The sequence below is a fragment of the Apis cerana genome, linkage group LG11, assembly GCF_029169275.1.
Source record: "Apis cerana isolate GH-2021 linkage group LG11, AcerK_1.0, whole genome shotgun sequence".
Taxonomy (NCBI): Eukaryota; Metazoa; Arthropoda; class Insecta; order Hymenoptera; family Apidae; genus Apis; species Apis cerana.
Window position 1 is genome coordinate 4,135,609 of NC_083862.1, and position 27,308 is coordinate 4,162,916.

At 19.2% G+C, this 27,308-nt stretch overlaps 6 protein-coding genes across 12 annotated transcripts; 3 read left to right on the forward strand and 3 right to left on the reverse strand.

The window, feature by feature from the left end:
- The first annotated feature begins 494 nt into the window (after nt 1-494).
- On the forward strand, nt 495-13,169 carry LOC108001250 (methyl farnesoate epoxidase). The gene is made up of 9 exons (XM_062081452.1): nt 495-642; nt 5,094-5,345; nt 10,828-11,269; nt 11,406-11,586; nt 11,649-11,757; nt 11,825-12,005; nt 12,079-12,196; nt 12,271-12,409; nt 12,487-13,169. The coding sequence occupies exons 1-9, from the start codon at nt 558-560 to the stop codon at nt 12,666-12,668; spliced, it is 1,689 nt and encodes a 562-aa protein (XP_061937436.1). The 5' UTR covers nt 495-557; the 3' UTR covers nt 12,669-13,169.
- A 52-nt stretch (nt 13,170-13,221) lies between these two features.
- LOC108001232 (alpha-1,3-mannosyl-glycoprotein 4-beta-N-acetylglucosaminyltransferase B) lies at nt 13,222-17,746 on the reverse strand. 3 transcript variants are annotated; one of them, XM_062081453.1, is made up of 10 exons: nt 17,606-17,746; nt 16,554-17,179; nt 15,506-15,552; nt 15,118-15,428; nt 14,919-15,049; nt 14,699-14,806; nt 14,402-14,595; nt 14,192-14,328; nt 13,995-14,110; nt 13,222-13,869 (listed from the first exon to the last, which is right to left on the reverse strand). In XM_062081453.1, the coding sequence occupies exons 2-10, from the start codon at nt 17,085-17,087 to the stop codon at nt 13,840-13,842; spliced, it is 1,608 nt and encodes a 535-aa protein (XP_061937437.1). In that variant the 5' UTR covers nt 17,088-17,179; nt 17,606-17,746; the 3' UTR covers nt 13,222-13,839. The 3 variants fall into 3 exon arrangements, with proteins under 3 accessions (XP_061937437.1, XP_061937438.1, XP_061937439.1); XM_062081454.1 differs by having other exon boundaries at nt 17,577-17,717; XM_062081455.1 differs by having other exon boundaries at nt 17,572-17,709.
- A 138-nt stretch (nt 17,747-17,884) lies between these two features.
- LOC108001235 (transmembrane protein 208) lies at nt 17,885-21,269 on the forward strand. Of its 2 annotated transcripts, none has more exons than XM_062081459.1 (6): nt 17,885-18,019; nt 18,969-19,163; nt 19,353-19,505; nt 19,602-19,738; nt 19,847-19,931; nt 20,103-21,269. In XM_062081459.1, the coding sequence occupies exons 2-6, from the start codon at nt 19,158-19,160 to the stop codon at nt 20,235-20,237; spliced, it is 516 nt and encodes a 171-aa protein (XP_061937443.1). In that variant the 5' UTR covers nt 17,885-18,019; nt 18,969-19,157; the 3' UTR covers nt 20,238-21,269. The 2 variants fall into 2 exon arrangements, with proteins under 2 accessions (XP_061937443.1, XP_061937444.1); XM_062081460.1 differs by lacking the exon at nt 17,885-18,019 and adding an exon at nt 18,218-18,329.
- LOC108001234 (protein abrupt-like) lies at nt 19,756-22,901 on the reverse strand. 3 transcript variants are annotated; one of them, XM_017062155.3, is made up of 4 exons: nt 22,745-22,901; nt 22,398-22,566; nt 21,670-22,252; nt 19,756-21,554 (listed from the first exon to the last, which is right to left on the reverse strand). In XM_017062155.3, the coding sequence occupies exons 2-4, from the start codon at nt 22,557-22,559 to the stop codon at nt 21,286-21,288; spliced, it is 1,014 nt and encodes a 337-aa protein (XP_016917644.1). In that variant the 5' UTR covers nt 22,560-22,566; nt 22,745-22,901; the 3' UTR covers nt 19,756-21,285. The 3 variants fall into 3 exon arrangements, with proteins under 3 accessions (XP_016917644.1, XP_016917643.1, XP_061937442.1); XM_017062154.3 differs by having other exon boundaries at nt 22,365-22,566; XM_062081458.1 differs by having other exon boundaries at nt 22,365-22,579; nt 22,745-22,829.
- Nucleotides 22,902-23,352: 451 nt separating this feature from the next.
- On the forward strand, nt 23,353-24,545 carry LOC108001245 (transmembrane protein 258). Of its 2 annotated transcripts, XM_017062166.3 has the most exons (3): nt 23,353-23,510; nt 23,926-24,165; nt 24,245-24,545. In XM_017062166.3, the coding sequence occupies exons 1-2, from the start codon at nt 23,406-23,408 to the stop codon at nt 24,163-24,165; spliced, it is 345 nt and encodes a 114-aa protein (XP_016917655.1). In that variant the 5' UTR covers nt 23,353-23,405; the 3' UTR covers nt 24,245-24,545. The 2 variants fall into 2 exon arrangements, with proteins under 2 accessions (XP_016917655.1, XP_061937445.1); XM_062081461.1 differs by having other exon boundaries at nt 23,926-24,545.
- Nucleotides 24,272-27,114, reverse strand: LOC108001238 (tumor susceptibility gene 101 protein). Its single transcript, XM_017062160.3, has 8 exons — nt 26,712-27,114; nt 26,538-26,622; nt 26,297-26,362; nt 26,053-26,216; nt 25,857-25,977; nt 25,562-25,788; nt 25,137-25,492; nt 24,272-25,065 (listed from the first exon to the last, which is right to left on the reverse strand). The coding sequence occupies exons 1-8, from the start codon at nt 26,763-26,765 to the stop codon at nt 24,879-24,881; spliced, it is 1,260 nt and encodes a 419-aa protein (XP_016917649.1). The 5' UTR covers nt 26,766-27,114; the 3' UTR covers nt 24,272-24,878.
- Nucleotides 27,115-27,308: the final 194 nt, after the last annotated feature.

A 27,308-nucleotide genomic window follows, 5' to 3' on the forward strand; every position in this document is an offset into this window, starting at 1 on the left:
AATTAATAAATTAAAACATGGATTCAAATGAAATTGTTTTTTTATTAACAAGATGGAATCAAATTAATAATAATAATTACGCAGATTTGATACTGTTGATATCAAATATTAAAATCAATATGTTTTCAATATGTTTTCAAGATATTACAAAAATTGTAAGTATTTATAAACTATTAATTTTTGTAATATAATTTAATTGAACTACATTTCTTAATTTAATTTAATTTTTATTTCATAGTTTTTGTTTTGTTTTTTTTGATTTTCAATGCTACTCTTAATTATATAACATTATATTATAATTTTATATAATTATGCAAATATATTTTAAAAAATTCATATTTTTCTAATTTTAATTTTGATGTCAAACAATAAAAAATGTAGACGATATGATATTCATTATATTCATTATTCATTCATTATTTATTAATAAATATTTAAGTTTTAAATATTAATATTAATATTAAGTTTTAAATATCTGAATATTTGAATTAAAACTTATATATAAAGAAATAATTTTTAAGGAATTGTAAAATTAATAGATTGTTTGTATTTGCAGAATGTTTTCCATGATGATATTATGTATAATACTACTATTATTGCTGCTATATCTTGGCTTGCAGAAACCGAAAGGATATCCTCCAGGTACTATATTTTTTAATAACATAATATATTTATTATGTATATTATATTTATTTATATTTTTTATTATTTTATATTTATTATGTATATTATTTATATTTCTTAATATATATAATTATATGATATTATATGACTGATTCCCCATCTTTTTAAATAACGATATATTTCAATTTATTAATTGTATAATTTTAATTTAGAAATATATAATATTAATGTACTAATGTACTGTATATATATATGCAAAAACAAAAACATTTGCTGCAAAATAAATTAAAACAAAATTTTAATTATTTTCTTAAAAAAATCAATCATTTTAATATGTAAATTTAATGATATTTTTAACAAGATTAAACATTCATAATTTTCTTATTAAAAAAGAAAAAAATAACATAAATTAGAAATATTATTCTTTCTTAAATGATATTTTTGAAATAAATATCTTCATATAAAATTTGTTTTTGATTTGATTATTCTTTGTTTTATTTTCTTGTTATTTCAAAAATTATAATAAAAATATTTTTAAATTTTAATACTTTTATTAAAATTTTTGAGATAATAATTTTTTTAGTTTAATTTTTTAGTTTATCAATTGAAAAATTTTAATATAATAAAAAATAATGAAAGATAATATGAATATATTCATCAAATAAAATTAACAAGTTAAAATTCATCATAAAATTCATCGTATCTTAGTTTATTTTTATTTCTAATTTACAAAAGCTCACAAACTTCAGAAATTAATAAAACAAAATATTCACTTTATTCTCTTTTTAAATAGAGAATTAATCTTCTGATGTACAAGAATTTTTTTTTAAACGACTAATAGAAGTCCTTTTTGAATTTTTTAAATGAAAAATAATATCAATTTTTTATTATTTGAAAAGCTTTTATGGAAAGATAATTGTACAAAAAAAAAATTATCCAATTTTAATAATTTTAAAATATGTCATTATTTTGAATAATTTTTTTATATATGTTATTGTTATCATTTGATTTTAGTTTTGAAATATTTAAAAATTTTTTTAACACAATATTGTTGCTTACTGATGATCATTGTTTTTATATAATTTAACTGAACTTTTTCATGATGTTAATAAATATAATATAATAAAATATAATATAAAATTATAATAAATATAATAAATATAATAAAATATTAAATATTTCATATTAAATAAACAATTATAATACTAAATAATGCTAATCTAGATTAAAATTGTAGAAGAAAATATGTATAGGAATATATATATATATATATATATATATATGATTATTATTTAGTTTTAAATATATTTTATTGACCATTTACTAGTAAGAGTAGATTCCTAATCAAATTTGAAATATTCTAAGTTTAAAAAAATTTGTTTGAAATTAACAGATTTTGTTTAATAGAATTTAAAATTCTATTTTGTCTCTATTAAATTTTATTTACATTTGAGAATTATTTTTTTAACTGAAGATTCAAAAAAGTTCTTTATTAGTTGTTATTAGCTAATTTAATTAGTTCTTATTATTTTTATTTTCAAAGATTAAAAAATTTCTTTTAATTATAAAAAAATTTGTGTGATTAATTGCAGGTTCAAAAAAATTTTTAACGATTCGGAATTTAATAAAATTTTGATTTTTCTTAAAATTGTAAAAACGTTTGTGCTCTTTCCTCTCTACGTTCATTTCGGATCGTAAATCTTTGATAAGAAAAAATAATTATATTCAATTATTTTTTCAAATCAAAAGTAAAAGAATAAATTTGATTGAAAAAAAATGAATATAATCTGCAAAAAGATGAATTTTAAGTACAAAGCATATATTTTCTAAGTTATATTTTTAAACGAATTTCTTTGTTTCTTAAAATTAAATGATGAAAATTAAATAATTAATATATATATTTAATTATAAATTATACTTTTTGATTATACTTTTAAATTTCTTAATTGAATAAATTTAATTTTTATTTTATTTTTAAATTGTAAATATAGAGAAATGCAATTTTTATTTTAATCATATTTTGAAAAATGAAGATTGCTGGATAGAAACAATATTCTCTCTACTATTAAAATTGACTCAATTTCATCCAATAAATTTCCATATAACAAGAATATATGACATTACATTATCCTCACTAAACAAAGTAAGTACGTAAAATTTTCACAGTTACCATATCATAATATGTTTAAATTTTTATATAATTATATTTTTAAATTTTTATTAAATTTTTTAATTTGTTATTAAAAATAATATTTGGAATTTATTGCACTTTTATAAAATTGGAAATTATGCACTTTTGTAAAATTTTTTATTAAATGTTTATTTGATTAATTTGGTTTAATAATATTATAATAAATTAATATTTATTTAATTCAATAAGATATTATAAGATTTTCCAATCTGCAGAATAACTTTCGTATATATAATTTTAATATTAATTTATTAATTTGAATTTTAAAAAAATTAAAAAAAAACAATTTTTTATACATTGATTAAAAATATTGAACTTTACATTCAATGATCAATTAAATTTTTCATTATTGAATATGAATAATTTTTCATTAAACAAATACGAATAATGAATATTAATGATTATGATCATTAATTTTAATGATTAATATGAATATATGAATAAATAAATAATATAATATATATTCAATATGTATTTAATAATTTAATATATATTAATAAAATATAATATAATATTTAATGAAATATAATAATAAATATAATAAAATATGATGTAAAAAATATCATTTTGAACAATTTTTTATGATTCTATATTGATGCATATACATTTACGATCCTATATGGACGGAATTCAATGTATATCAAAAATATTTTACAAATAATTCGAAAAGCCGACGGTCAATTATATATAAAGTCAAAATATTCCAATATATTCAAATTGATGAAAAAAAAGTTAATCGGTAAGTTAAATTATTAATTAAATTAATTATTAAATTTGAAATTTATGGAAACAAAAAATTGACAAAATAATATGAAATAATCTAAAATAATATAAAATTATGACAATATACGTCATTTCTTAAATTATTGTAAAATAAATAAAATAAAATTTTGTACATAAAAATTATTATATATTAATTTATTATAACTAGAAACTTAAATTAACAATATTTCACTTGATATTTTTATTTTTAGAATTCTTTGTTTATTTTAAAATCAAATCAAATTCAAAAATGTTCCGTAAATAAATTAATACTCTATATTTAATATATATTATTCTATAAATCTTAAAATTTTTTTTTTTGATTTTATAACTTTCAATAAACATTTTTTATAGATTGTAATATAATAAATGTAAATCTTTGCAAATTATTTTTTCTCAAGAATCTATTTTTTTTTAAAAATCAATTTTAAAAAAATTATATTCAATTTTGGAAGTATTTTGTGCTTTTACAATAATAGTTCAATTTTTTCTTGACACGAAATAATCCAAAGAATTATTCCGAATAAAAATGACATAAATAGTTATAAAGATTAGATAGATTTATTTTAAAGATTAGATTTATAATTTAAATAATGATTAAAAATAAAAGAATACTAAAAATATATTATTTTTCAATTAATTTCAAAAATTAAAATTTTAAGAAAAAATTTAATCATGATCGAGCAAACTTTTTTTAGAAAACCATTTAAATACAAATTCTTTTTTTTCTTTATTTTTTTTTTTTTTTAATATAGAAACGAAATAAATTAATAAACGACATAATACTCAATAACTGAGGATAGCTTAGCTATAATTTCGATACTTGGAATGGTCATCAGCGTTTTTAACTTGGATAAGCAAAATTATTATGACTTGATATATAATGTTAAATATAACTTAATAATCTTAAATATAAAATTTTTGTTATTAGCATGATTACTGTTCTACTTTTGGTCATGACTGTCAAACTATTTCACTTTTATATTGAAAATAAAAATGATTTTATAATTTTTGATATTTTTTAACTTTGATCATTATTTAAACATATTTAAATATTTATAATCTAATAACTATAACTTAAGTTATTAATTTAATTAATAATTAATTTATGTCATCTTTATTGGAAATAAGAAAGAAAAATAAATCCAGGAGAATCACTTTGTATCAAGAATTGAACTATTATTATTGCTAAAACACAAAACACAAAACAAAATTGAAAAATTTAATTATAACTTTTTTAAAATTAATTTTTTTCAAAAATCAATATTAATTCTGAGAAAAAGCAAAGATTTTTATTAGATGTTAAATTAATTGTAACTAATTAGATGATAAGTTTAACTATTTAATTAATAATAATAATTAAATAATTAATTAAGATTTATATTAAAAAATTAATAAATAAAAATAATTAATTAAAAATAATTAATTAAAAATAATTAATTAAAATTTATATTAAAAAATTTTTAAGAAGTATAAAACAAATAAAAAATAATTACATTATTTCTAAAAATTTTAGGTCCAAAATGGTGGCCAATTTTGGGCTGCGCCTTAGAATTCTCTAGTTTACGCAAAAAAAATCATTATTTGTTCAAAACTTTTTCTGTTTTGAGCAAGAAATATGGACCAATAATCGGAATGAAAATTGGAATAAATCATGTTGTGGTATTAAATGATTATGAAAGCATAAAATCGATGCTCTCTAATGAAGATTGTGATGGAAGACCAATTGGTATATTATATGACAAAAGAACAGGCGGCATTAATAGAGGTAATATTCAATTTTAATTTCTAAATTTTCTTTTTAAAAAATTTGTTTAAGAAATTAGAAATGACTAATTTTGATAATTGTTTAAAAAATTCTTGAAAATTTTTTCACTAATTTTAATGATTTTCTAGAGGACAAAAATTTGAATAATTTTTTCTTATATATATAATTATTGGCCATTTTTATTCTTTGAGATATTTGCAAAAAATTACTATTATATAAAATTTCGTCTATATAATAATATGTATATAAACATATGCTTATCTACTATTTCTATATATGCAGCTGGCATTCAAAATATATAATGAATTGATTAAATTAATTGATCAAAAAATTTCTTCATAGATCATAAAAATACCTCAATCCAAATATTTTGCGAATTTGCAAATTATGAAAATAAAACAATTTTTGAATGATTAAAATTATAATCATTGAAATTCCAAGTAATATCATTATTACTATTTATTTGAGAGTTTATTATAATTTTGATCATTTTAAAGCGATAATTTCAGTCATCCAAACTTGATTGACTTAAATATAATTTAGATAAAATATTTTAATCCATCATAATCTATAAGGAAGTATATATAACTTTCTAATTAATCCATCTGTTATATATTTTGAATGAATAATCGCTATAATTTATTTGTAGAAACAATAAATTTATATATTTTTGGTCATATATATATATATATATATATATATATATATAATATTAGATATTATTAAATAATATCTCAAATAATAATAGATATTATCAAATAATATCTCAAAAATTGAAATCGGATGCTAAGAAAAAATTGTTCAAAATCTTATTATCTACAACATACTCAAAAATTATCAAAATCAGTAAAGCAGTCCAATTTTTAGATAATTATCCTAATTTTTTTTGCATTGAATTATGTAAGTTATTTACTCATTCAATCATTCACTTCTCCACTATTCACTCTCTACTATTCAGTCTCTACTTACGACAATTAATATATTACTTTTTATTCTTTCATTTTTAACTTATATGTTAATGAAGTTATAAAAAAATTATCTCCTTTTCGATTTTAATAATTTTTAAATATTCTTTTGCTTGCGATTGATATAAAATTTAGTGGAGAGAAAAGAGAGAAGTGAACTGCAAATCTAAAATTTTAGCTTTAGATATTAATTTCTAAAATATTAATAAAAAACTTTCTAAAAATACATTGAATTCTATCTAAAAACAATTATTTTTAATATTAGTCATAATTGTCAAGTGTCAAATAGTAGATAATATAATAACAATAATGGTTTTAATATATGTATGGTTTCTTATATAAAATATCCGCGATGTGATGATTGTCCTAATGCAATATGTCATTTGTTATGACAGGAAAAATATATAGTTCAAAATTAATACTTTTCTTTAATATAAATAAAGAATATTGAATTTAATTGAATAGGTTAATTATTAATAACAAATTGTTAATAATATTATATTTATGTAGAAATATAATATAATATAAATATATATTATATATATAATAATATAAACATAATAGAAAAAAGTAACTTAGCCAATTATTTCTTTTTAATCAAAAATTAGGATAAAGTGTAATATATATTCTGACCAAATTAAAAATTTTAACTTCAGATATAATAAGATATAATAAACTGAAATTTTAAAGAGTAAGAGAAGGAAGTATTTTTAAATATAATTTTAAATATAAAATTTGGAATCTTTATTAGTTTTTAAAATTAATAAAAAATTTTAATATCATTTAATATAATTAAATTCTAATTATACTTAGACTAACTATATACTTTTGGCAATATATGTATCAATATTACAATTATTTGTTTCTATAAAGCATATTTCCTGTTTATTGTTTTCTTGATGTTCAAAACGTGTATAACGATTAAGTAGATCGATCAAAAATATTAATATTTAAATCTTATAGATTATGATACGTTTAAAATATCTCAAAATATCTTTCGCGTTTTACGAATCCTTTAAATTTATTATTTTAATTATAATAAGGAATTTTCATCAAAATCCATAAGAAAGATTTTCGATTGATCTATTCGTTACATTTATCGTTATATTTTGAATACGATATGTTTAAAAATAATGTTAAAGAATATATACACATATATATTAAGAAATAATAGATCGCACTGTGGATAATTCATTCATATTATTCAATTATTAATTCAATATTATGTCAAATTTTTTATTGATATCTCGAAAATACTTAATAAATAATAAAGACTCAAAACTAAAATTTTATATTTAGACTTTTTCCCTCTTCAAAATTTTAGTTTCTTTAGCTATGAAATGTATATCATATAACCTAATTAACATGGAAAATATTAAAAATCAATATTATTGTTCAATTGTCATTTTTAATCATTTAATCATATATATAATCTAATATATAACTTATTAAATATAACAACTATTATATTTTGCTCACATAATTTATTAAAAATCAAAAATTGAAAAATTTATCTAATAGCCCTAATCTTTTCTATATTCATAATGCATAAGAAGCAAATATAGGATTCTGAAATTCAATATTTTTCGATCAGTAAAATTAAAATGAAAAAGATAATGATATAAATAATAATCATTAATCATTGTCAATATTTCATCTACAACGGCAATAGAAAAAGATATAATTCTGAAGATATTATTTAATAGTTTAAATTTAGTTATTATTTTTACTAATTTGTTATAACAAATATATATATTAATAAATATATAATTATAATAATTATTAATAAGGAATAATAAATATTCTTATATTAAATTGATACTGAATTAAAATATTTTTTGTACAATCAAAGTTAAAATAATCGATTTTATGCTATATATTCTAGAATATATTGTGATTAAATACTTTATATTGATTGACATATACTTTATATTATATATACTTTGATTGATATATACTTTATATTATAATGACATGACAATATCCTGTGTGAAAACAATTGGTTAATAATGTCTATGTAATATAATGCATTAATTATCTATATAGATTTATCTATATAGAATTCAATGTAACGAAAGTTTTTTATTAATGTTGGAAATTAATAAATAATCGAAATTAAAATTTCAGATTTAGAATATATTCTTTCTCTAAATTTTTCCAAATTTCATGTCAATTATAACATTATATCATATATATCATATATTTTTCTAAAGTACAGCCGAAACATATATAAATCATTTTGAACAATATAATTTTTTTTATAGCCAATAACTTTAGTTTTCGAAATATTTATAAACAAAAATTGTTTCTATTGCATAGAATTTCATTTATGCATGCATGTATACGTTCATTTAAGTTAATAGTATAAAAATACAATTGCTATTTATTAACTTATAGCATATAGAAATATATAAGTACATCAACTGGCATTCAACATATATAATGAATTATATTAGTATCATTATATCATCATATTTAATATTGTACAGAGTTTAGAAATTTATTCTTGTAATGTACAGTAAATAAGTAATATAAAAAAAGATTTCTTACTCGATTTTCCAAGATACAACTTTGGAAAACTTGCTTGAGAAATATAAATAATAGAAATAGACTTATGATTGTCAATTAATAAAGAATTGAATAGAAAATTAATGAAGATAAATAAAATTAAATCTCTTTATTTTAAAAAGCAAAATTTTTTGTCAAGTGATGTCAAAGATTTTAAATAAGTCGAAAAAAATCTTATTATCAATTATCTGACAAATGATTAATTTTTATTAGTTGATATATAGTAAAATCAAATTGCTATTTAATGAGCAAATTGTTATTCACAAGACATTTTAAAATGGTAAATTAATTTTCATACAGTTTACCAATAATTGCAAAGAGATTGATGAGCTTATAATATATATAAGATTGATTTTCTTTGATTTAATATGTATAAAGTTGATTCAGCTTAGATAGGTATAATCTTATAATCACTTTCCAGCAAAAAAAAAAAATAAACTAACTTAATCGAGATCCTAAAGATACTTTAATTAATAGGAGATTTTTCATGTTTTAATATTATTAAATATTTTACGATCATTCAATCTCCAAATAATATTAGTAATAAGTTGTAGAAAAAAAACATCATTAACAAGATTATTATTTTTGAAAACTCAAGCCGTCGAAAACCATTAATGAAAAAATCAATTTTATTAAAGAATAAAATAATAATAGTTGGAATAGAAAGATTATTGCTGATTTTAATGATTTTTTAATTTTATGTTGCAAAAATCAATATTTTGAATAATTTTTTCCTTTGCATTTTCCTACCGTTCGGCCTTAGTTTTCAAAATATTTACAAAAAAAATTGCTACTATTGCATAGAATTTTTTGTACACATATATGTGACTGCGTATGCATAAGCATGAGATCGTCACTTATTTTTTATTAACATAAACATATGATGATAGTAAATTAAGGCATATAACAAATGAACTAATTTACTTACTCATGGATTATGAGTTCAAAATATCTTAAATGTAATGCCAAATTTAGACATTTGTTTAGATTTGCAGAATAAAAATAAAATATAAAATAATTCTTAGGCGACCGAAATGATTGAAGTTACAATAAATATTAGCATCATTTTTGTTATCTTATCATTATAATTTTAATTTTATTGTTAATTTTAGCCCACCATAGATTATAAAGACGTAGTACAATTTATTACAATATATTTATAGAAATAATAGATAAGTGGAAACCATTGATTTATGCACATAGATGTATGTATAAGAAAAATTCTATAAAATAGCAACAATTTTTTTTTTTTGCAAATATTTCAAAATCCAAAACTAGGCAATAGTAATGTGTAAAGGAAAAAATTCAAAATTTTATTCTCTATAATATATCAAAAATTATCAAAATCAATGAGGATTCCCTTATTCCGAATAATTATTGATAAGATAAATTATACATTGTTGTAAGATGTTTTTTAAATATATCAGTTGTAACAATAATAACAATTAATGAAAGTATAATTCTGATTATAATTCTTAGTGTAAATTTTGCAATTTTTCATATTAAAAAAATCAAAAAATTGGGTCCATCCTTGAAGAATTTTTTTAATAAAATACTTTATATATTTTAATAACAGAGTTAATGTTTCTAATAAAATGTTGCAATATTCATGTAATATATATTTATATAAGATAGAATAAATAACAAAAGATAAATAGTAATCTTATGCTTATGTATACATTTACATACATGTATATATAAATAATCACAAATATATATTTATAGATAAAATTTAATGTAATAATAGCATTATTTTTTTATAAATATTTCGAAAACTAAAATCAATTGCCGAGTTTTATATAGAAAAAAGTTTAAAATTTTATAAACATTTCCTAACATATTGAGATTTCAAGAAATCATTGAAATTAGAAAAGAGGTAATTCTTCTTAAATTTCATCCAAATGTTTAATTTTATTTAATCAATTATATTTGTATTTCTTCGATTTAAGGATTACTCCTCGTTGATGGAAATTTATGGAATGAACAAAGAAAATTCGTATTGAAGCATCTCCGTGATTTCGGTTTTGGTCGACAAAGTATGATGTCAATAATAATAGAGGAGAGTCAATCACTCGTTGAATACATAAAAAAATTAATCAATGATGAACATAATATTCAAATTAACAAATCTAAAATATATTGTAATAATAATGAATTTAATGATGGACAAATATATAAATTAGTTAAAAAGAACAAAAAAGATGAAACAAAGTTAATAAACAATTACATAATCAATGAAAAAGAATTAAAAGCTTCAGATTTATACATGAATGCTAATGAATATACAGAAAATAATATGACTCAATCTCAATCTGGGACGATAATTTCAATGCATAATATTTTTGGAATTACGGTGCTTAATTCATTGTGGAAAATGCTAACTGGTAAAAGGTTGTTCATTTTCTATTATTTTTATATATTTTATATTTTATATATTACTATTTATTTCAATCTAAATTCATTAAAGAATCAAATAATTTTCTATAACGATAAAATAACAAATTGATACTCGATATATCAAATTCAGGTACAATATTGATGACAAGCAGTTAATTTATTTTCAACGGATTCTGTCAGTAATTCTTAATGAAATTGACATGTTAGGCGCACCATTTAGTCATTTTCCTTTATTAAGATTCATCGCACCAGAAATATCTGGGTACAAATCATTTGTAAAAATTCATGAAGAACTTTGGAAATTTTTCAAAGTAAGCTATTATTATCTATGTTAAATCAATTGAATAAAAGAAATTAAGTAATGTAATTATAGGATGAAGTGAATAATCATAAAAATACTTTTAATTTGGACTCACCTGGAAATTTAATAGATATATATCTAACTATTTTGAATTCTGAAAATTATGGCAAAACATTTTCAGGTATCTAAACATTACAGTATTTTAAAATTTAAGTTATATCAATTGTACCTATACTGAGATGTTTCAGAGCCTCAATTGATAGCCATTTGCGAGGACTTATTCATGGCAGGTTCAGAAACTACATCTAAAGTTCTTGGCTTTTGTTTCTTGTATTTAGTTCTGTTTCCACATGTCCAGAAGAAAGCACACGAAGAAATAGACAGAGTAATTGGACGCAATAAACTTCCAACTGCGGAAGACAAAGCAAAGTAAGTCAAAAAATTTGTAAACAGATTAATAGTTAATTAATATCCTCTGCATATAATATTTATTTTATTTTAGAATGACATATATGAATGCTATTGTCTTAGAATCTTTAAGGATGTTTGTAGGCCGATCCTTGAATCTACCCCATAGAGTACAAAAAGATACTAAAATATCAGGTTACAAAATACCAAAAGTAAATATTTAATAATGAAATATTGGATATAAAATAATTAAACTAAACTAATAATATAATTGACATTATTCTAGAATACAATAATTATAACAAATTTCAATGGAATATTAATGGATGAATCATGGGGTGATCCCGAAAACTTTCGACCAGAAAGATTCATAGACGGAAGTGGTAACATTGTTACACCATCTAGATTTCTTCCATTTAGTGCAGGTATATATACTAATATAAAATAAAATTAATTTTATATAATTGATTAATGTTTTAATATTGATGTTTTACTATCATAGGAAAACATCGCTGTATGGGGGAAAATTTAGCAAAAACCAACATATTTATTATAGCTACTACATTGTTGCAAGCATTTACATTTTCCGAAATACCCGGGGAAAAACCAACAATAGAACATTTTATTGATGGAACTACTATTAGTCCTAAGCCATATAGAGTTCATGTTTCATTAAGAATATAATTATCTCCAGAAATAGAATAATTTTTATAAAAAGATAATTAATTTTTAATTGATTTAATTTTATTATATTATATAATAATTATTATTAAAAAATTATAATTTTTTAATAATGTACAGTACTTACAGTTCTATTTAAAATTATATCTTAATGTTCAAAAAAATATATTTTATTTTTTATGAAAATACATATACGTGTGTGTGTGTGTGTGTGTGTGTGTGTGTGTGTGTGTGTGTGTGTGTGTGTGTGTGTGTGTGTGTGTGTGTGTGTGTGTGTGTGTGTGTGTGTGTGTGTGTGTGTGTGTGTGTGTGTGTGTGTGTGTGTGTGTGTGTGTGTGTGTGTGTGTGTGTGTGTGTGTGTGTGTGTGTGTGTGTGTGTGTGTGTGTGTGTGTGTGTGTGTGTGTGTGTGTGTGTGTGTGTGTGTGAAACTATATGAAATAAATAATACATATATGAGAACAGTATAAATTCTATATCTGAATCTATAGATTTTAAAATTATATCTTCAACAATATATTACAGAAGATATATAAATTGAACATAATTACACATATGTATATATTACAAATGTATATATTTTTCAACAATTTTTTTCCTTTACAAAAAGATAAATCACTTATTTGTTGATGTTTCTTAAAAAAGTCTGGCACTTATATCTATCGCCATGTTAAATAATTGAAATTCTTATTCATAATTACCTTGTGCAAAAGATTACTATAAAAAAGATTCTTAGACTTATAAAAATACATAAAATTATAAGTGGTCTTTTAATAAATGAATTAACATATATTGACTATGCAGGTACGGTTTCGATTAGAAATTGGTAAAATTGGTCAAATATTTCATAAATTGCTCTAAAACTGATTTTAGAAAAAAAATAATATTTATATTTTACTAATAAAAAACCTAATTTATATTATTATATTATACAATAATGAGATTCTTTTAAAGATAAAATTTTTTTTATATTTAGTTTATGATTAGATCAAAATTATATTTGATAAAAATGTTTAAGTGATATTTTATGATGGACGGTGAAAAATAATTTTTAATTTATAATCTATCAAAACACAATGACATAAAAATAAAACTAAAAATAATTTAATAATTAACTTATCTTTTTTATCCCTGTGAATAATGTCGAAAAAATTTTCGAAATATTTTTTCTGAAGGTCAACTAGGATGATCTTCAACTATGTGAATCTGTTAAACAAAAAAAAAATAAAAAAATAAAAAAATAAGTAAATAAATAAATAAATAAATATAAAAATCTATTTAAATTTTATTTATTATATCTTTTAAAAATATTTTTTATTAATAAACATTACCTCCGATAAAATGGCCCAATTTTCACTTTCACTGTGTACAGTTAAACGAAGTATTGATATTTTTCCTAACTTTGGATCTACTGTTCCTTGAGCAATCCCAAGTGCATCAAATTTCCCTAATTTCATAATAATTCATATTCATCATATAATTATATACCTATAATAATATAAGTATATATAATAATATAATTATATACCTATAATAATATAACCATCCTCTGTAATATCATTATTATTTCTATTCATAAATGCAGATATTTTTGTAAATATTTCTACTGTAGTATTATAAAATCTATCAGATGGATGTTCAGGATTGCCACTTCTAAATAAGTACCTATATTATAAAAATTGTATATAATGACATTATAATTATTTGTTACTTAAAATATCATATATGTTTAAAATACCTTTTTATAAAAATAGGATGAGAAAATTTAAATTTTAAATGATCTCCAGGTTGTGGCAAAAGACCCCAAAAAAATGATTCACCTTTATAGGCCTTTTGTAATGTATATTGTTTGTATGGTTTGATTTGTGTTTCTACTATTGCTTCTGGATTTTCATGTGCATAATATAATGTTATTTTTCCAAATTGTTTATCCTAAACATAACATATATTATATAATATAGTTTTATATATTATAGTTATAAAATATATAAAATATATAAAAATACAAAAATAATTATTTTTTTTTTTGATGTACCTTTAATTTTTGTACTTTTCCTTTTAATGAAGAATGTGTTCCTATATGTTGAAAAAGAGAAGGTTTATAGTGAACCCATAATTCTGCTTTAGCCATTTTACAATGTTTCTGAAATATATATGACATTTATAGACATAAATATATAAAATGCATTTCTATTTAATTTATTTTTATTATTACATTTTATTTTTATTATTCATTATTAAGTGTAATAACTTACACTATCTTTATCAAGACTACAAACTTTAGTTGATACTAAATGATCTAATAACCAATCAACTGGTTTATCATTATGAAACATTAAAAAAAATTGAATCACCCATGGCAATTCTGCACATTTAAATAATTTTCCTAAAAAAAAAAAATCATAAATATAAAATTCAGAAATATTTTTAATAATTAATTTATTAACAACATACCAATAAATCCCAATTGACAAAAATCCAAAACAAACCAATTTTCTTTAGTTGCAATTTTTTGTAATGCAAAAGATTTCATTGTTGTTATAAAATTTTTTTTGGCTAATATGTCATCTTCTAATTGTACATAAAATGTTCCTTTTGTCTGAGCATATGACATAAGAAATGCAAAATCTAAATTTTGCTTTGATCTCCAAATTACTCTTTGATGATCATCACCTAAAGTATCACGTAATTTAGATAAATCTGGATAATAAGATATAGATGGGGATATCACATCAATTACACCAGCCTCAAATTCAACTGGAAATCTAAATGAAAAATAAATTAATTAAATATATTAAGAAATAACATGAAGAATACAATTAATTTTTTAAATATAACTTACTGAACTTCAATTTGTTTTGCAATATATGTTACATATTCCAAATCTGTCTGTAAAAATATATAAAAATAATATATAAAAATATTAAAATTGCGTTAATATTTAATATATATATTATCAAATATTCATACTTATATGAATATATGAATATAAATATTCATATTTATACAAATTTTTTTATTCAATTGAAAAGAATAAGATATTTCAAGTATGAAATTTAATAAAAACAATTTAATAAAAAATAAAAAGATATTTTTATAATAATTGTAATTTCTACAATTTTAATATAAAGATATTATATAGCATATTATATGATATTTGTATAAATATTTATTTTGTATTTAAAAATAGAAAAAATTTCAAGATGAAATTATTTTTTTAAATAAAATTTTTAATTTATGATATAAAAACGTATGTTGAGATCAACTTAAAAATTTATCACATAAATTTATTAAATATAATAAAAAATCATAAATTAATTAGAATCCAAAAGTTAAGTTTATTATTTATTAAATCCTATATAACTTCATTAATTAGCGATATTGATTAACTAATGATATTGTTTGGGCATTAAGCAATAAACAAATATTCTTTTTTCCCTTATCTTTCTTTATAATTCAAATTTCTATTATTTCTAATCATTCAAGTGTTTCAAGTGCTTTTAAAACATCAAAAAATCTGTATAATATCTTGATACAAAAAACAAATATTTAAATTTATAATAAAAGTATATATTTTATATTTTGAAAATAATATCATTATATATTTTATTTAGTATTATGACAATAATAATATTCAACATAATAATATTTTAATTAATATTTCAACATTGTAAATTTAATTTATAAATGTATCTTTGCTATAATATTAATATTATTTCTATATTAGAAAAATTTAGTCAAAAATTGAATAATATATATAGCAGCATTATAAAAATATGTAATATAACTTATCAAATAACTTTTATAAAAATATTTTTTATTTATCTTCAATCTCAATGTTATAGTATATTATAATGTGGTGTTAAACAAAGCAACCTATAGGTACTTACTTCAGCAATTAACACAATAATTAAAGTATCTGCTGTTTCCATAGGATTCATACGATCCAATAAATTCTTAAGTGTAGCCATTAAATAAGTCTGTATTTCTCTTTTAACTGTTGGAACACCTAGGACCATACTAACTCCACTACGGCCTTTAGTCTGTACAAATGCTGGTCGTAGACTATTAGGATCATTTAAAAAATGAGGAAGAAAATTATATATTGATGGTAATTTTATATTGGTCACATTTGATGTAACATTGTTAAGTAGAAATTGAAGATCTGGCAAAATGTGATTGTTTTCTATTAGTTGCAATAATTGATGTGACAATAAATTTATTTCTTCTTGACTTGTAACATATTTAGCATGTAAATGTTCCAATTTAGCTTGTAATTCTGCAATACTATTTTGCAAAACTGTTTCTTCATGCAACTCTGATGGTGATAAAAGATTTAGAATGGCGCATGGTACTAATACTATTGAAAGTATGATTAAACATCTTCTTCTTATGGGTGTCAGAGCTACAAAATGAGGCATCATCTTCTTTATACTAAATTCTACATGATTATAGTCATAATCTTGTGGAATAAAAATAAATTCTGATCACATTATAAATTCACAGCATAGGAAACCTAAAATACATTGATATCTATAATGTATTATAATTAAATAAAAATTAAAACAAAATATTAATAAGATTATAAAAAATTAAATAACATTACAAATTAAAGTAATACGAAGTTTCATACAATGTAAAAATATTTATACATATGAAAAATTAAAAATTAAAAATTAAAAATAATATGATAATTGCAATTTTATTATCTTCAGAAATTATGTATAAAAAATAATTAAATAATTAAATAATTAAATTATATATAAAAAAAATAAAAATTTTTATTTAAAAACATGATAGCAATATTTTAAAAAATTATTTTAGAAATATAAATTAAAAAATCTATATTATTTTATATTGTATTAAAATAGTAGGAAGGAAAAGAAGTCATGACAGGAATATATTTACTATGCCTTTTAGTGTTTTGTTCTTTGAAGATTACCGTGAAATATTATATAGTCTTGAATTCTCCTTCGGAAAATAATAAAACAAAACTTATAAGATTTTCTAAATTCAAAGAATATCATTATTGATTATAAAATGTACATTTTAAACCGGTGATTTCTTTTGATGAAAATTAGAATTATTTTTTTTTGATCGATAATAGCATTTCAATCTATGGGATTAACTTTTTCCAATTGTTTTATTTTATATATTAAAGATATAATTATTTTATTTTTTAATTAATGTCCAATAATTTTACTAAAATTTTTTTGCTCAAAATTATTAGAGATTAAAATTTTAGTTGATCGTTTCAATTTGATTCGTTCTGATACATTTTACTACTAACGCGTCATTCGATTTTTTCATTCTCTTTCTGACATAGATATATCACGTGTTTTTATATTAAGATCGTGTAAATTATTATATAAATTATTATTATATATTATTATATTAATTCCACATATTATATTATAGTATAACCTATTTTACTAATAAATTAAAGGATAATAGTACTAATAATAATATTTAAAAATTTTTAATAAAACTATAAAATGAATAGATTAAAAAAATATCTTTATATAACATGTTTTTAAGTATTTAATAAAAATAAAATAAACTTAATTGAAAATTATAAATATATATATAACAATATAATATATTTAAATGAAACTTAAATTCAAATTGAAATAATAATAAATAAATAAATTCAATATATATATATTGTAAATATCTAATATTTAATATATATTTCTTTTCAATAAAACTTTATTAAATAATATAATATTTAAATTTAATTTAATTTTATATTTTTCAAATATATAATAATAAAATAAAAAATAACGTGACATAATGTTTTTTATTTTTTTTACTTAATTAATGAAAAATAAATAAGAAAATTATTAAATATAATAATTAAATATATAAACATAATATTAAATATAATAGCTGTTTTTTATATATTAATATTTTTATTTTGCAGAAATAAAATTTCTTTATTTAATTAGAATATATCAAAATAAAATTGCATTTCGAAAAAATAACATCAAAATAGAAATATTAATAATTTTTAATATATAATTAAAAATTTGTATTTTATATTTACATAAATTTGATAAAATTTTAAGAAATATTTCAATAAAAATTATAAATTGATAATTTTTTTTATTTTTATGTCAATATGAATTTTGTAAATTTTAATCAACACAATATAATTTTAATTTTAAGAAATTTATTGCATTTTTTCACGCATTATTTATACAAATTTAATAAAAAGAATTAAAATTTGAAATTTTAAACAATTAAAAATACAATAAATGATGACTATCAAAATTTAAGAATTTATACTAAATTATGAATTACAGAATGTTAACCTAGAGACTTTTATTATATGACATCTTTCACGTGGCTTCAACAAACCTTAAGTGTTTTTGAATATATATTTAATAAGATTAAATTTGTGTCATATACTAAATATTAATAATAATAATAAATATTATTTAATTAAACTATTAGAATATTAAATATTTTATATACTATAATTTATAAATAAAATGACGGTAAGTTATTTAATTATTACTCAAAATATTATTCTTTTTTTTTATTATCACTTAACCATTCTGAATTTATAATTATTTTCATATAATAATTTATAATATATTATTAAATAATAAATTTAATACTATTAAATTTAATTTTTTAATTTTAATAAAATAAATAATAAATAATGACATTTATTATATTTTTAGACTAAAAAAACTAAAGTAGCAACTAAAGGAGCAAAACAAATAGTCGAAGAGAATAAAACAACATTGAATTTTTATCAGAATATGATTATTGGGGCAATAGGAATATACTTTATGGTTACAATGTTATTTTTTAATTTTACAACATTAGCAACAGTAAGTTTCATATTTGAAATATTATTTTTATCTTTATAATATGCATGTTTTTCAACATCTTATACTATATTATAATATATTATATTATAATTACAGACATTAACCATATTTTCTGGAATTATATATATAGGAAGTTATCAATTTATGAAATATATAGCACATGCAACATATTCAGAATCTGGTCAGCTTTTAGATTCTGGAATTGATCTTAATATGGAAGGAGGTATAGCAGAGTAAATATCACAAAATATTTTAATAATTTCTAAATAATATAATACTTTATTATATATTAACAAATTTGTTAAATATAATAACATTTTTTTTTTCATTTCATATTTTAGACATATAAAAGATTTAATTATATTAACTTCTGGAGTACAAGTACTTTCTCTCATATCAAATTATTTTTGGTTGCTATGGCTTCTTGTAAGTATACTTAATGAAATAAATAAATAATATGATTATAAAATAATATACTTTTATAAATTATAAAACAATTTAAAATAATTTGTTCATTTCTTATATTTCTCTCAATTTTTTACTTATATAATATGTTTAAATAGATAATAAAATATTTACATTGAATTATTATAATAGGTACCATTAAGAGGAGGTTGGATGCTATGGAAACAAATATTAGCTCCATGGTTTTTTGCTCCAGCTCCAGAACAACCTGAGGTTAGTGAGAAGAAACAACGGAAGTTGGAAAAGAAGATGGCTAGACGACATTAATGTTTTAATTAAAAATAAACATGCAGTTCGAATAAATGAATTTCATGGATGTGAGATAGATTTGAGCAAAATTGTGAAACAAATTTCTTATTATTTAATTTTTGTTTTAACCAATATTGTTCATACAATTTTTCTAAGCTTATGAAAAATGCATTATTTCTATATTTTTTATATATTTATAAATTTTTACAGATAAAATTATAAAATCAATTTCTTATAAATTGAATGATTTATAATCATCACATTAATTCTAATAATTATTTTTCAATTCAAAAAAGAAAATTTATGAAATAGTATAAAAATAAATTTTTTTACAATTTTTAATATTTTTTATACTATTAATGATGTTATTTGTTTAATTTCTATTTTATATATTAAAAAATTTATTATTCTTTGATAAGTTATATAAAAATTATTTTTATATAACCTAAATGTAAATAAGTAAAACATTCAATTCATATGTACATATATACATACATGTTTACATTTATGTATATGTTATAAAAAACAATTATATTTATATTTATTATATAACAATTATATTTATTACATGAAAAATAATATTCTATATGTAAACATATAGTATAAATTAAATACTTTTATTTGGTACTTTTATTTAATTTATACTTTTAGTAGGATATACTTTTAGTATAAATTAAATACTTTAATGCAAATATAATACTAAATGGAATGTGTTCACATCACATTTTTTAAAATATTTTCCTTTATATATCTTAAAAAAGTGCATCACAGTTAATTAAAATATAATGATTTACATAAATTATTTTTATATATAGTTATGATTATAACTTTTGCAATAGAAATCACATATTTTTATCAACTATTGTAATATTTTAACTAATTTTTATTGCAAAATTAGAAAACAATATTTTCTAATTTAAAAATATTATATTTATTATGAAAAACTATTGTTATATATTATTTTGTGTCAATATTATTTGAATAGTATTTTTCATTTTTATTGAAATTATAATAACAAAATAATAAAATGTTTTTTTCTATATTTATAAATTGAAATATTTATGATTTAAGAAGTATCTACATCTAAACCTTTTTTTTTTCTATAATCATGTTCTGATTGATATCCAGGTGGGTGATTATGATCATGTACACCTGTAGGCATAAATCTTTCAGCAATAACTGCACATTTACCTTTACATCCACGATGTTGTTCAGCACATCTATAATGAGATCTATTTAAACCCTCGGAGCGAGATGTTAAGTTATAAACATAACCTTCATGCACTAATTGTGGTCGACCTCGTGCAGAAAGTCTATAAATTACGGGTTCAACATCTGAAATGTTACAATAATATCATAATATCATAATATTATTAATTAATTATTTAATTTATTATCTATAATTAAATAATTAAAACAAATTATTTTAATTTTAAATTACTCTTTTTACCTTGTTCACTTGAATTTTCTTGTGAATTTTCAATATCCAAAGGAAAAGGATAATATACTAAAGTAGTATCTTCATTTTTATCATTATTGCTTTTTAAAGTAGAAATATTTTCTTCATCTATGGTATCATTTGTATCATTGTTTTCATTATTCATTAAAAATAAAACTTCTTGATTATCATTATTTACTTTTTTATTAGATGCATTGTGAATATTCTCTGATGTTAATAATGCATCTTGTTTTTTCTTTTTGCAACTTTTTTTTGTTATATCATGGGATCTTTTTCTTCTATCTATCATATTTACATCTTTGGAAATCTCATTTATTGAAGCCAAATTTGATTGAACAATATTTTGAGTAAAAGAAGAATCAGCATCTAATTGGTCATAATTATCAAATGATGTGCTACTTGTATCTTCTGTTGTCAATCCTCTTATTTGTAATGTTTGTGCTACTTTTAAAAATGTAGATAAATCTTCTTGATTAATATTGATTTCACCTTGGTACATAAATTTTAACAATGATTCAATTTCAGCATATTTCATATCTTTGAGGATAATGACTGGATGTTGACAAGGATTTTCCTACAAAGTAATTCTAAGAAGTTCTTTTCTAAGCAATTACTACTTATAGATATGTATTACATTTTATATATGTATTATAACATTTTAAATATGAAAAATAATATTTATGTACCTTAAATATATTTTTAAAATATGGACTACATACTGAAAGAATCAATTTGTGGGCTTGTAACAACTGACCCTCAACTGCAAGTGTAACATCAACTAGATCATTTTCAGTAAAATGATTTAGAAAACCGGATGTTAAATTATTAGAAAAATTGTTCCATTTTAAGGAAAATTGTTCCGATAAAGAATTTTTTGCCATGTTTTATCTACAAATAATAACTTTATAAAAATACATTTTATTAATACTGGAAAATAAAATAGATTAATAATTATCTATTATTAAAAAATTATTTATGTAATTATAAAAATATTTAATTTTCTCTTATATCAAAAAATATTATTGTTTACACATTTAAAATATACAAAACTTGTCATCGTACGTACAAAAATTGATTGTAGATATCAAAGAATATAAAGATTGAAAATGTACTATATTATGTCTTCTGAATCATATCATGGTGACAAACATACTTCGATTTTAAAACAATCGTAGTTAAAATTGATATTAAAATATTTCGTATAATATTTGTATCAAATATTTTTAATTAAATATTGATTAAGCATTGTCAGAAAAAAAAATTTTATTATATTAAATATGTATTAAAAAAAATATAATATTTGCTGAAAATAAATTTATTATATTAGTTCAATAAATATATTTGTTATAAAATAATATTTTATTAAAAAAATATTTTAAAATTATTTAAATTCATATTATATTTCTTATATAATTATACTACATTTTATATTTCTTATATAATTATATTAAAAAATATGTTAATTATTATAAATTTTTAATTATTTAAAATATTCATATAAAAAATTTTATTTTTCTTAATCATAAGATTAAATATTACATAAAATTTATTTTTTTATTATATTAATAGATTATAATTCGATATATTATTAATATTAATATTTTTTTATTTATATAATTATTATTATATAATTCATATAAAAATATTTGTAATTTATTCTTCATATTCAAAAATTTAAGTAACTTCAATTTTTTACTGGTTGGTAATTATTCGTGTTTATTTCATGAATGTATATTATATTGAAGTTTGCAGCATATGATTGCGTATTTGTTGCTAATCGTGTAAGTTTTACGTGTCCATTAAGCCACGTCAAAATATTTATTGATACAATGGTAAATATATTATTTGTTTTATCTTAAAGATTTGTATTGATTGTATGACTAATTATTATTTCTTTACTAATATTATTATTATATTTAACTAATTATTATATTTAATATAATATTCTACTTTGGTATAATTATAATTTTATTTTAATATAATCTGGAAATTTCATTCTGGCATTTTTTGACTGGAATAAGTTTTCAAAACTTTATTAACGTGTTTTTTAATTGATATAATAGTTATATGTATCTTCTATTTTTATGTAAAAAGTTTATTCTACTTAAGAAGATTATAATTATATATTTTTATCTTGAAATTTAAAAACTGATTTTTATATATGTTTTACGAAAATAATACACATTAGTATATATATTTTATGTGCTAATTCTTTTTTTTTAATTAATTTTTCTTGTTTTAATTCAGGTGGAAGTCGAATCTATGACAAGATATGTCTCTCCCATTAATCCTGCAATTTTTCCATTATTGGCAGTGGTATTACTAGGAATTGGAATATTCTTTACAGCATGGTTTTTTGTATATGAAGTTACTAGTACAAAATTTACAAGGGATATGTTCAAAGAATTATTAATTTCTTTAGTGGCAGCATTATTTTCCGGTTTTGGTATATTATTTTTACTTCTTTGGGTTGGAATTTATGTATAGGTATATTATTTTATAGAAATTTAAATCAATAAAATTAAACAATACATTGATATATATAAATCTCATTTTTTTGTTTCAGATCCATTTTATAAATGAAAAAAATTAATTTTAAAATTATATGAAATAGCATTTAATTAATATGATTATGTAGATATTATAAGAATAAAAATAATGTATTTTTACTAAATCATACAATTATAATGATTAAGCTATATATTTATCACACAGTAATAAGCATTTGTATTTTTTAACATTTAAAATCACTTTTAAATACACAATTTTTTTTATAATATAAAAAATTAATTAAAAAGTACGCATTTTTTACATATTTTTTAAATAAGAATATAAATACATTTAAAAATATAATTCTGTAAAACAAAGATATTTATTTTTTAATGTAATTGTTTAAAGCCTTTATAACCTTCAAACCTTATTTTATATATATATATATATATATATATATGTGTGTGTATGTGTATATTTTTTGTTAATTTTTGTATATAAAAACTTTATGTTTGAATCTTTTGTTATAAACAAAATGATATAACATGAAACAAAATTTATATTGTATATGTAGCAATCAATATTTCCATAACAAAGATATTTCTTTCTATAACGTATCTTTATAGGATTTATTAGTTCATATTGCATATATTATTTGTAATAAAATAAAATATTGAATAGCACAACTTGATAAGAATTGAGTAAAATGTTTAACCAGCCAATCCTGCTTTTTGACGACAGCGTTGCATAAGAGCTCTTAACATAAATTGTCTGCGTGAAAGTTGTCGTACTTGTTTTAAGAATGCATCTAAATCTATAATACCACAACGTAAAGCTTCGCCTAAATAATAGATAGCATCTTCTGTGGCTGCTTCTTCCGCAAATGCATTTAACATTCTATAATTATAATATTTAAAAAATAATTATGATATTAAACTATATAATTAAACTAATAATTAAATACATACTGTTTGTAAAGTGGTGCGATTGTTGTAACAGCTTCATCAACATCTATTGACTGATTGTCAGAAAGTTTTGCAATTTCTTTTTCCAATTCAGCTTCTTTATCTTGAAGTATAGTAATATTTTTTTCGAGTTCAGTTTTCTCTTTTTTTAATTTATCAAATAAATCTGTTAGATGAGCTGATCCACTTGTAAGTTCTTGTTGTGTTCTACGTAATGTTTCTAATTCAGCTGACAATTGTGAAAATTGTTCTTTAAGTCTTCGTCTTAATTTGTCTTCTACTGCTGATAATAATGAAGCTCTAATATGTTCTTCTGTAATTGTACCTGATGCACCAACAGTAGCAGGTACTGTCGGAGACTTGAAATTATAAAAAAAGATAAATATTTATATAAAATATACATTTATTTATTAAAAATTATAACTTACTGGTTGTGTTGATGGAGGATATTGAAAAGAGCCAGTACAACTTTGTGATGGATAATTTGATGCAGTTCCTCCATATGAACCATAACCTTGATATGGAAATCCAGAAGATGTTGTAGACATGTACGGAGGATAAATATTATTTCCACCTGTATATTGTGAATTTTGAGGATATGATGGAAAACTAGAACCAGGTATATGTGTTCCACTTCCAGGTACAGGCATGAAAGCTACATAAATTTATAATTTTTAAGATCCAAATTTTTTATAAAAATGTTTATAAATAATAAATACTCACATTGTATGGGATAAGGTGTAGAACTTGTTTGTATACCTTGTCGTGGTTTAGCATAAACAGGTGGTTGTTCTCCAAATGTTACAATCATTATTTGAATTAAACTAAGTAAATCAGATGAATGCTAAACATAATAAAAATAGAATTATTATAAAGAAAATAATAGATAATAAGATATAATTATATATAAATTACTCACTGGTAACCAATCATGAAGATATGGTAAATAAATTTTTCCATTATGATCAACAAACATACTAACTTTAATGCTCATATCTGCAGTAGGCTTGACATAGCACATAGGTGCATTATTAGGATGTGTATCCATAAGCCATATACATATAGGAATGTTATAATAATTACCTAAAAATATTTTAATAATATTCATATTAATAATATTGACTTTATATAAATATTTTTAAAAAAATTTTAAAATATATTACCTTTATAAGATACAGGTATTGTTCCTTGTAAATTAAACAATTCTTTACGTGATCCGTCATTAAATACTAAAATAAGAATGTAATAAAAATAAATAAACTATAAATAAATATATATTTCTTATATTATTATATGTTATAAACATATAATAATAATTGTTACAAACATATATTTTTATATGTTATAAGAACTAATAATAAATAAATAAATAAATCTTAAAGAATATATATTTATAATACTTACCAAATGGTTCTACATTATATTTTAAACCCTTATAAAGATTTAGAACTTTCATGACATGTTTTTTTGTAATATCAGAATTTTGGTACTAAAAAAATAAAATGCACTTTATAAGTATTATTAAAAAATACATTAATTAATTATAGTATATATACTAATAAATGACAATATACATACTTTTGATAAACTTTGTTTTAATTTTCCTTCATCTATAGATGTCATCTTCACCATTTAACTTCGTATTGTAGAATTACTGGATATAAAAAAAACGTTTAAAATGAAATTGTTTTATAAATGTTATATATAAAAATTTATTAAAACTTTTTGATCATTTCATGAATTATATCGTTGTGTTATTTTTCATATGTAAAAATTTTAAATTTATATTATTATCAATTTTATAAATATCTTATATAATATCTTAATGAAATATCAAAATATTTTATTGCTAAAATTTTTTTTAATTTGCAATAAACTACATTAAAGATTAATTCGTCTGTCACTATCTATCATTTAAGATATCTTGAAGATTGTAATAGTATGATTAGTTTTCGCTTTTAATCACGGAATATACAAAGAGTTATTGAAAAGAGCTTACAATAATCATTGGTTCCTCGTTTACTACTTATAGTGCTGCCCTCGAATAAATGGCGCATATTTCAAAATTATAATATAAAAAGAAAATTAAAATAATTAATTATTAAATTATTATTTATTACTATATACATCTATGACAAAAATTATTAATTATAAATAAATTTTTAAATAAAAAAT

Coding starts and splice junctions, on each gene's coding strand:
- LOC108001250 (XM_062081452.1), top strand. CDS start 558: ATGTTTTCCATGATGATATTATGTATAATACTACTATTATTGCTGCTA. Junction 11,270..11,405: donor AAAATGCTAACTGGTAAAAG/GTTGTTCATTTT, acceptor TATCAAATTCAG/GTACAATATTGATGACAAGC. Junction 11,758..11,824: donor TTATGGCAAAACATTTTCAG/GTATCTAAACAT, acceptor GAGATGTTTCAG/AGCCTCAATTGATAGCCATT.
- LOC108001232 (XM_062081453.1), bottom strand. CDS start 17,087: ATGATGCCTCATTTTGTAGCTCTGACACCCATAAGAAGAAGATGTTTA. Junction 14,111..14,191: donor GGATGGTTATATTATTATAG/GTATATAATTAT, acceptor TTATGAAATTAG/GGAAATTTGATGCACTTGGG. Junction 13,870..13,994: donor ATTGGGCCATTTTATCGGAG/GTAATGTTTATT, acceptor TTTGTTTAACAG/ATTCACATAGTTGAAGATCA.
- LOC108001235 (XM_062081459.1), top strand. Junction 19,506..19,601: donor ATTTTACAACATTAGCAACA/GTAAGTTTCATA, acceptor TTATAATTACAG/ACATTAACCATATTTTCTGG. Junction 19,932..20,102: donor TTTGGTTGCTATGGCTTCTT/GTAAGTATACTT, acceptor TTATTATAATAG/GTACCATTAAGAGGAGGTTG.
- LOC108001234 (XM_017062154.3), bottom strand. CDS start 22,559: ATGGCAAAAAATTCTTTATCGGAACAATTTTCCTTAAAATGGAACAAT. Junction 22,253..22,364: donor ATTTTAAAAATATATTTAAG/GTACATAAATAT, acceptor ATTACTTTGTAG/GAAAATCCTTGTCAACATCC. Junction 21,555..21,669: donor AGAAAATTCAAGTGAACAAG/GTAAAAAGAGTA, acceptor GTAACATTTCAG/ATGTTGAACCCGTAATTTAT.
- LOC108001245 (XM_062081461.1), top strand. CDS start 23,406: ATGTATATTATATTGAAGTTTGCAGCATATGATTGCGTATTTGTTGCT. Junction 23,511..23,925: donor AAATATTTATTGATACAATG/GTAAATATATTA, acceptor GTTTTAATTCAG/GTGGAAGTCGAATCTATGAC.
- LOC108001238 (XM_017062160.3), bottom strand. CDS start 26,765: ATGGTGAAGATGACATCTATAGATGAAGGAAAATTAAAACAAAGTTTA. Junction 26,363..26,537: donor ATATAATGTAGAACCATTTG/GTAAGTATTATA, acceptor TTCTTATTTTAG/TATTTAATGACGGATCACGT. Junction 25,978..26,052: donor ATCTTCATGATTGGTTACCA/GTGAGTAATTTA, acceptor TATTATGTTTAG/CATTCATCTGATTTACTTAG.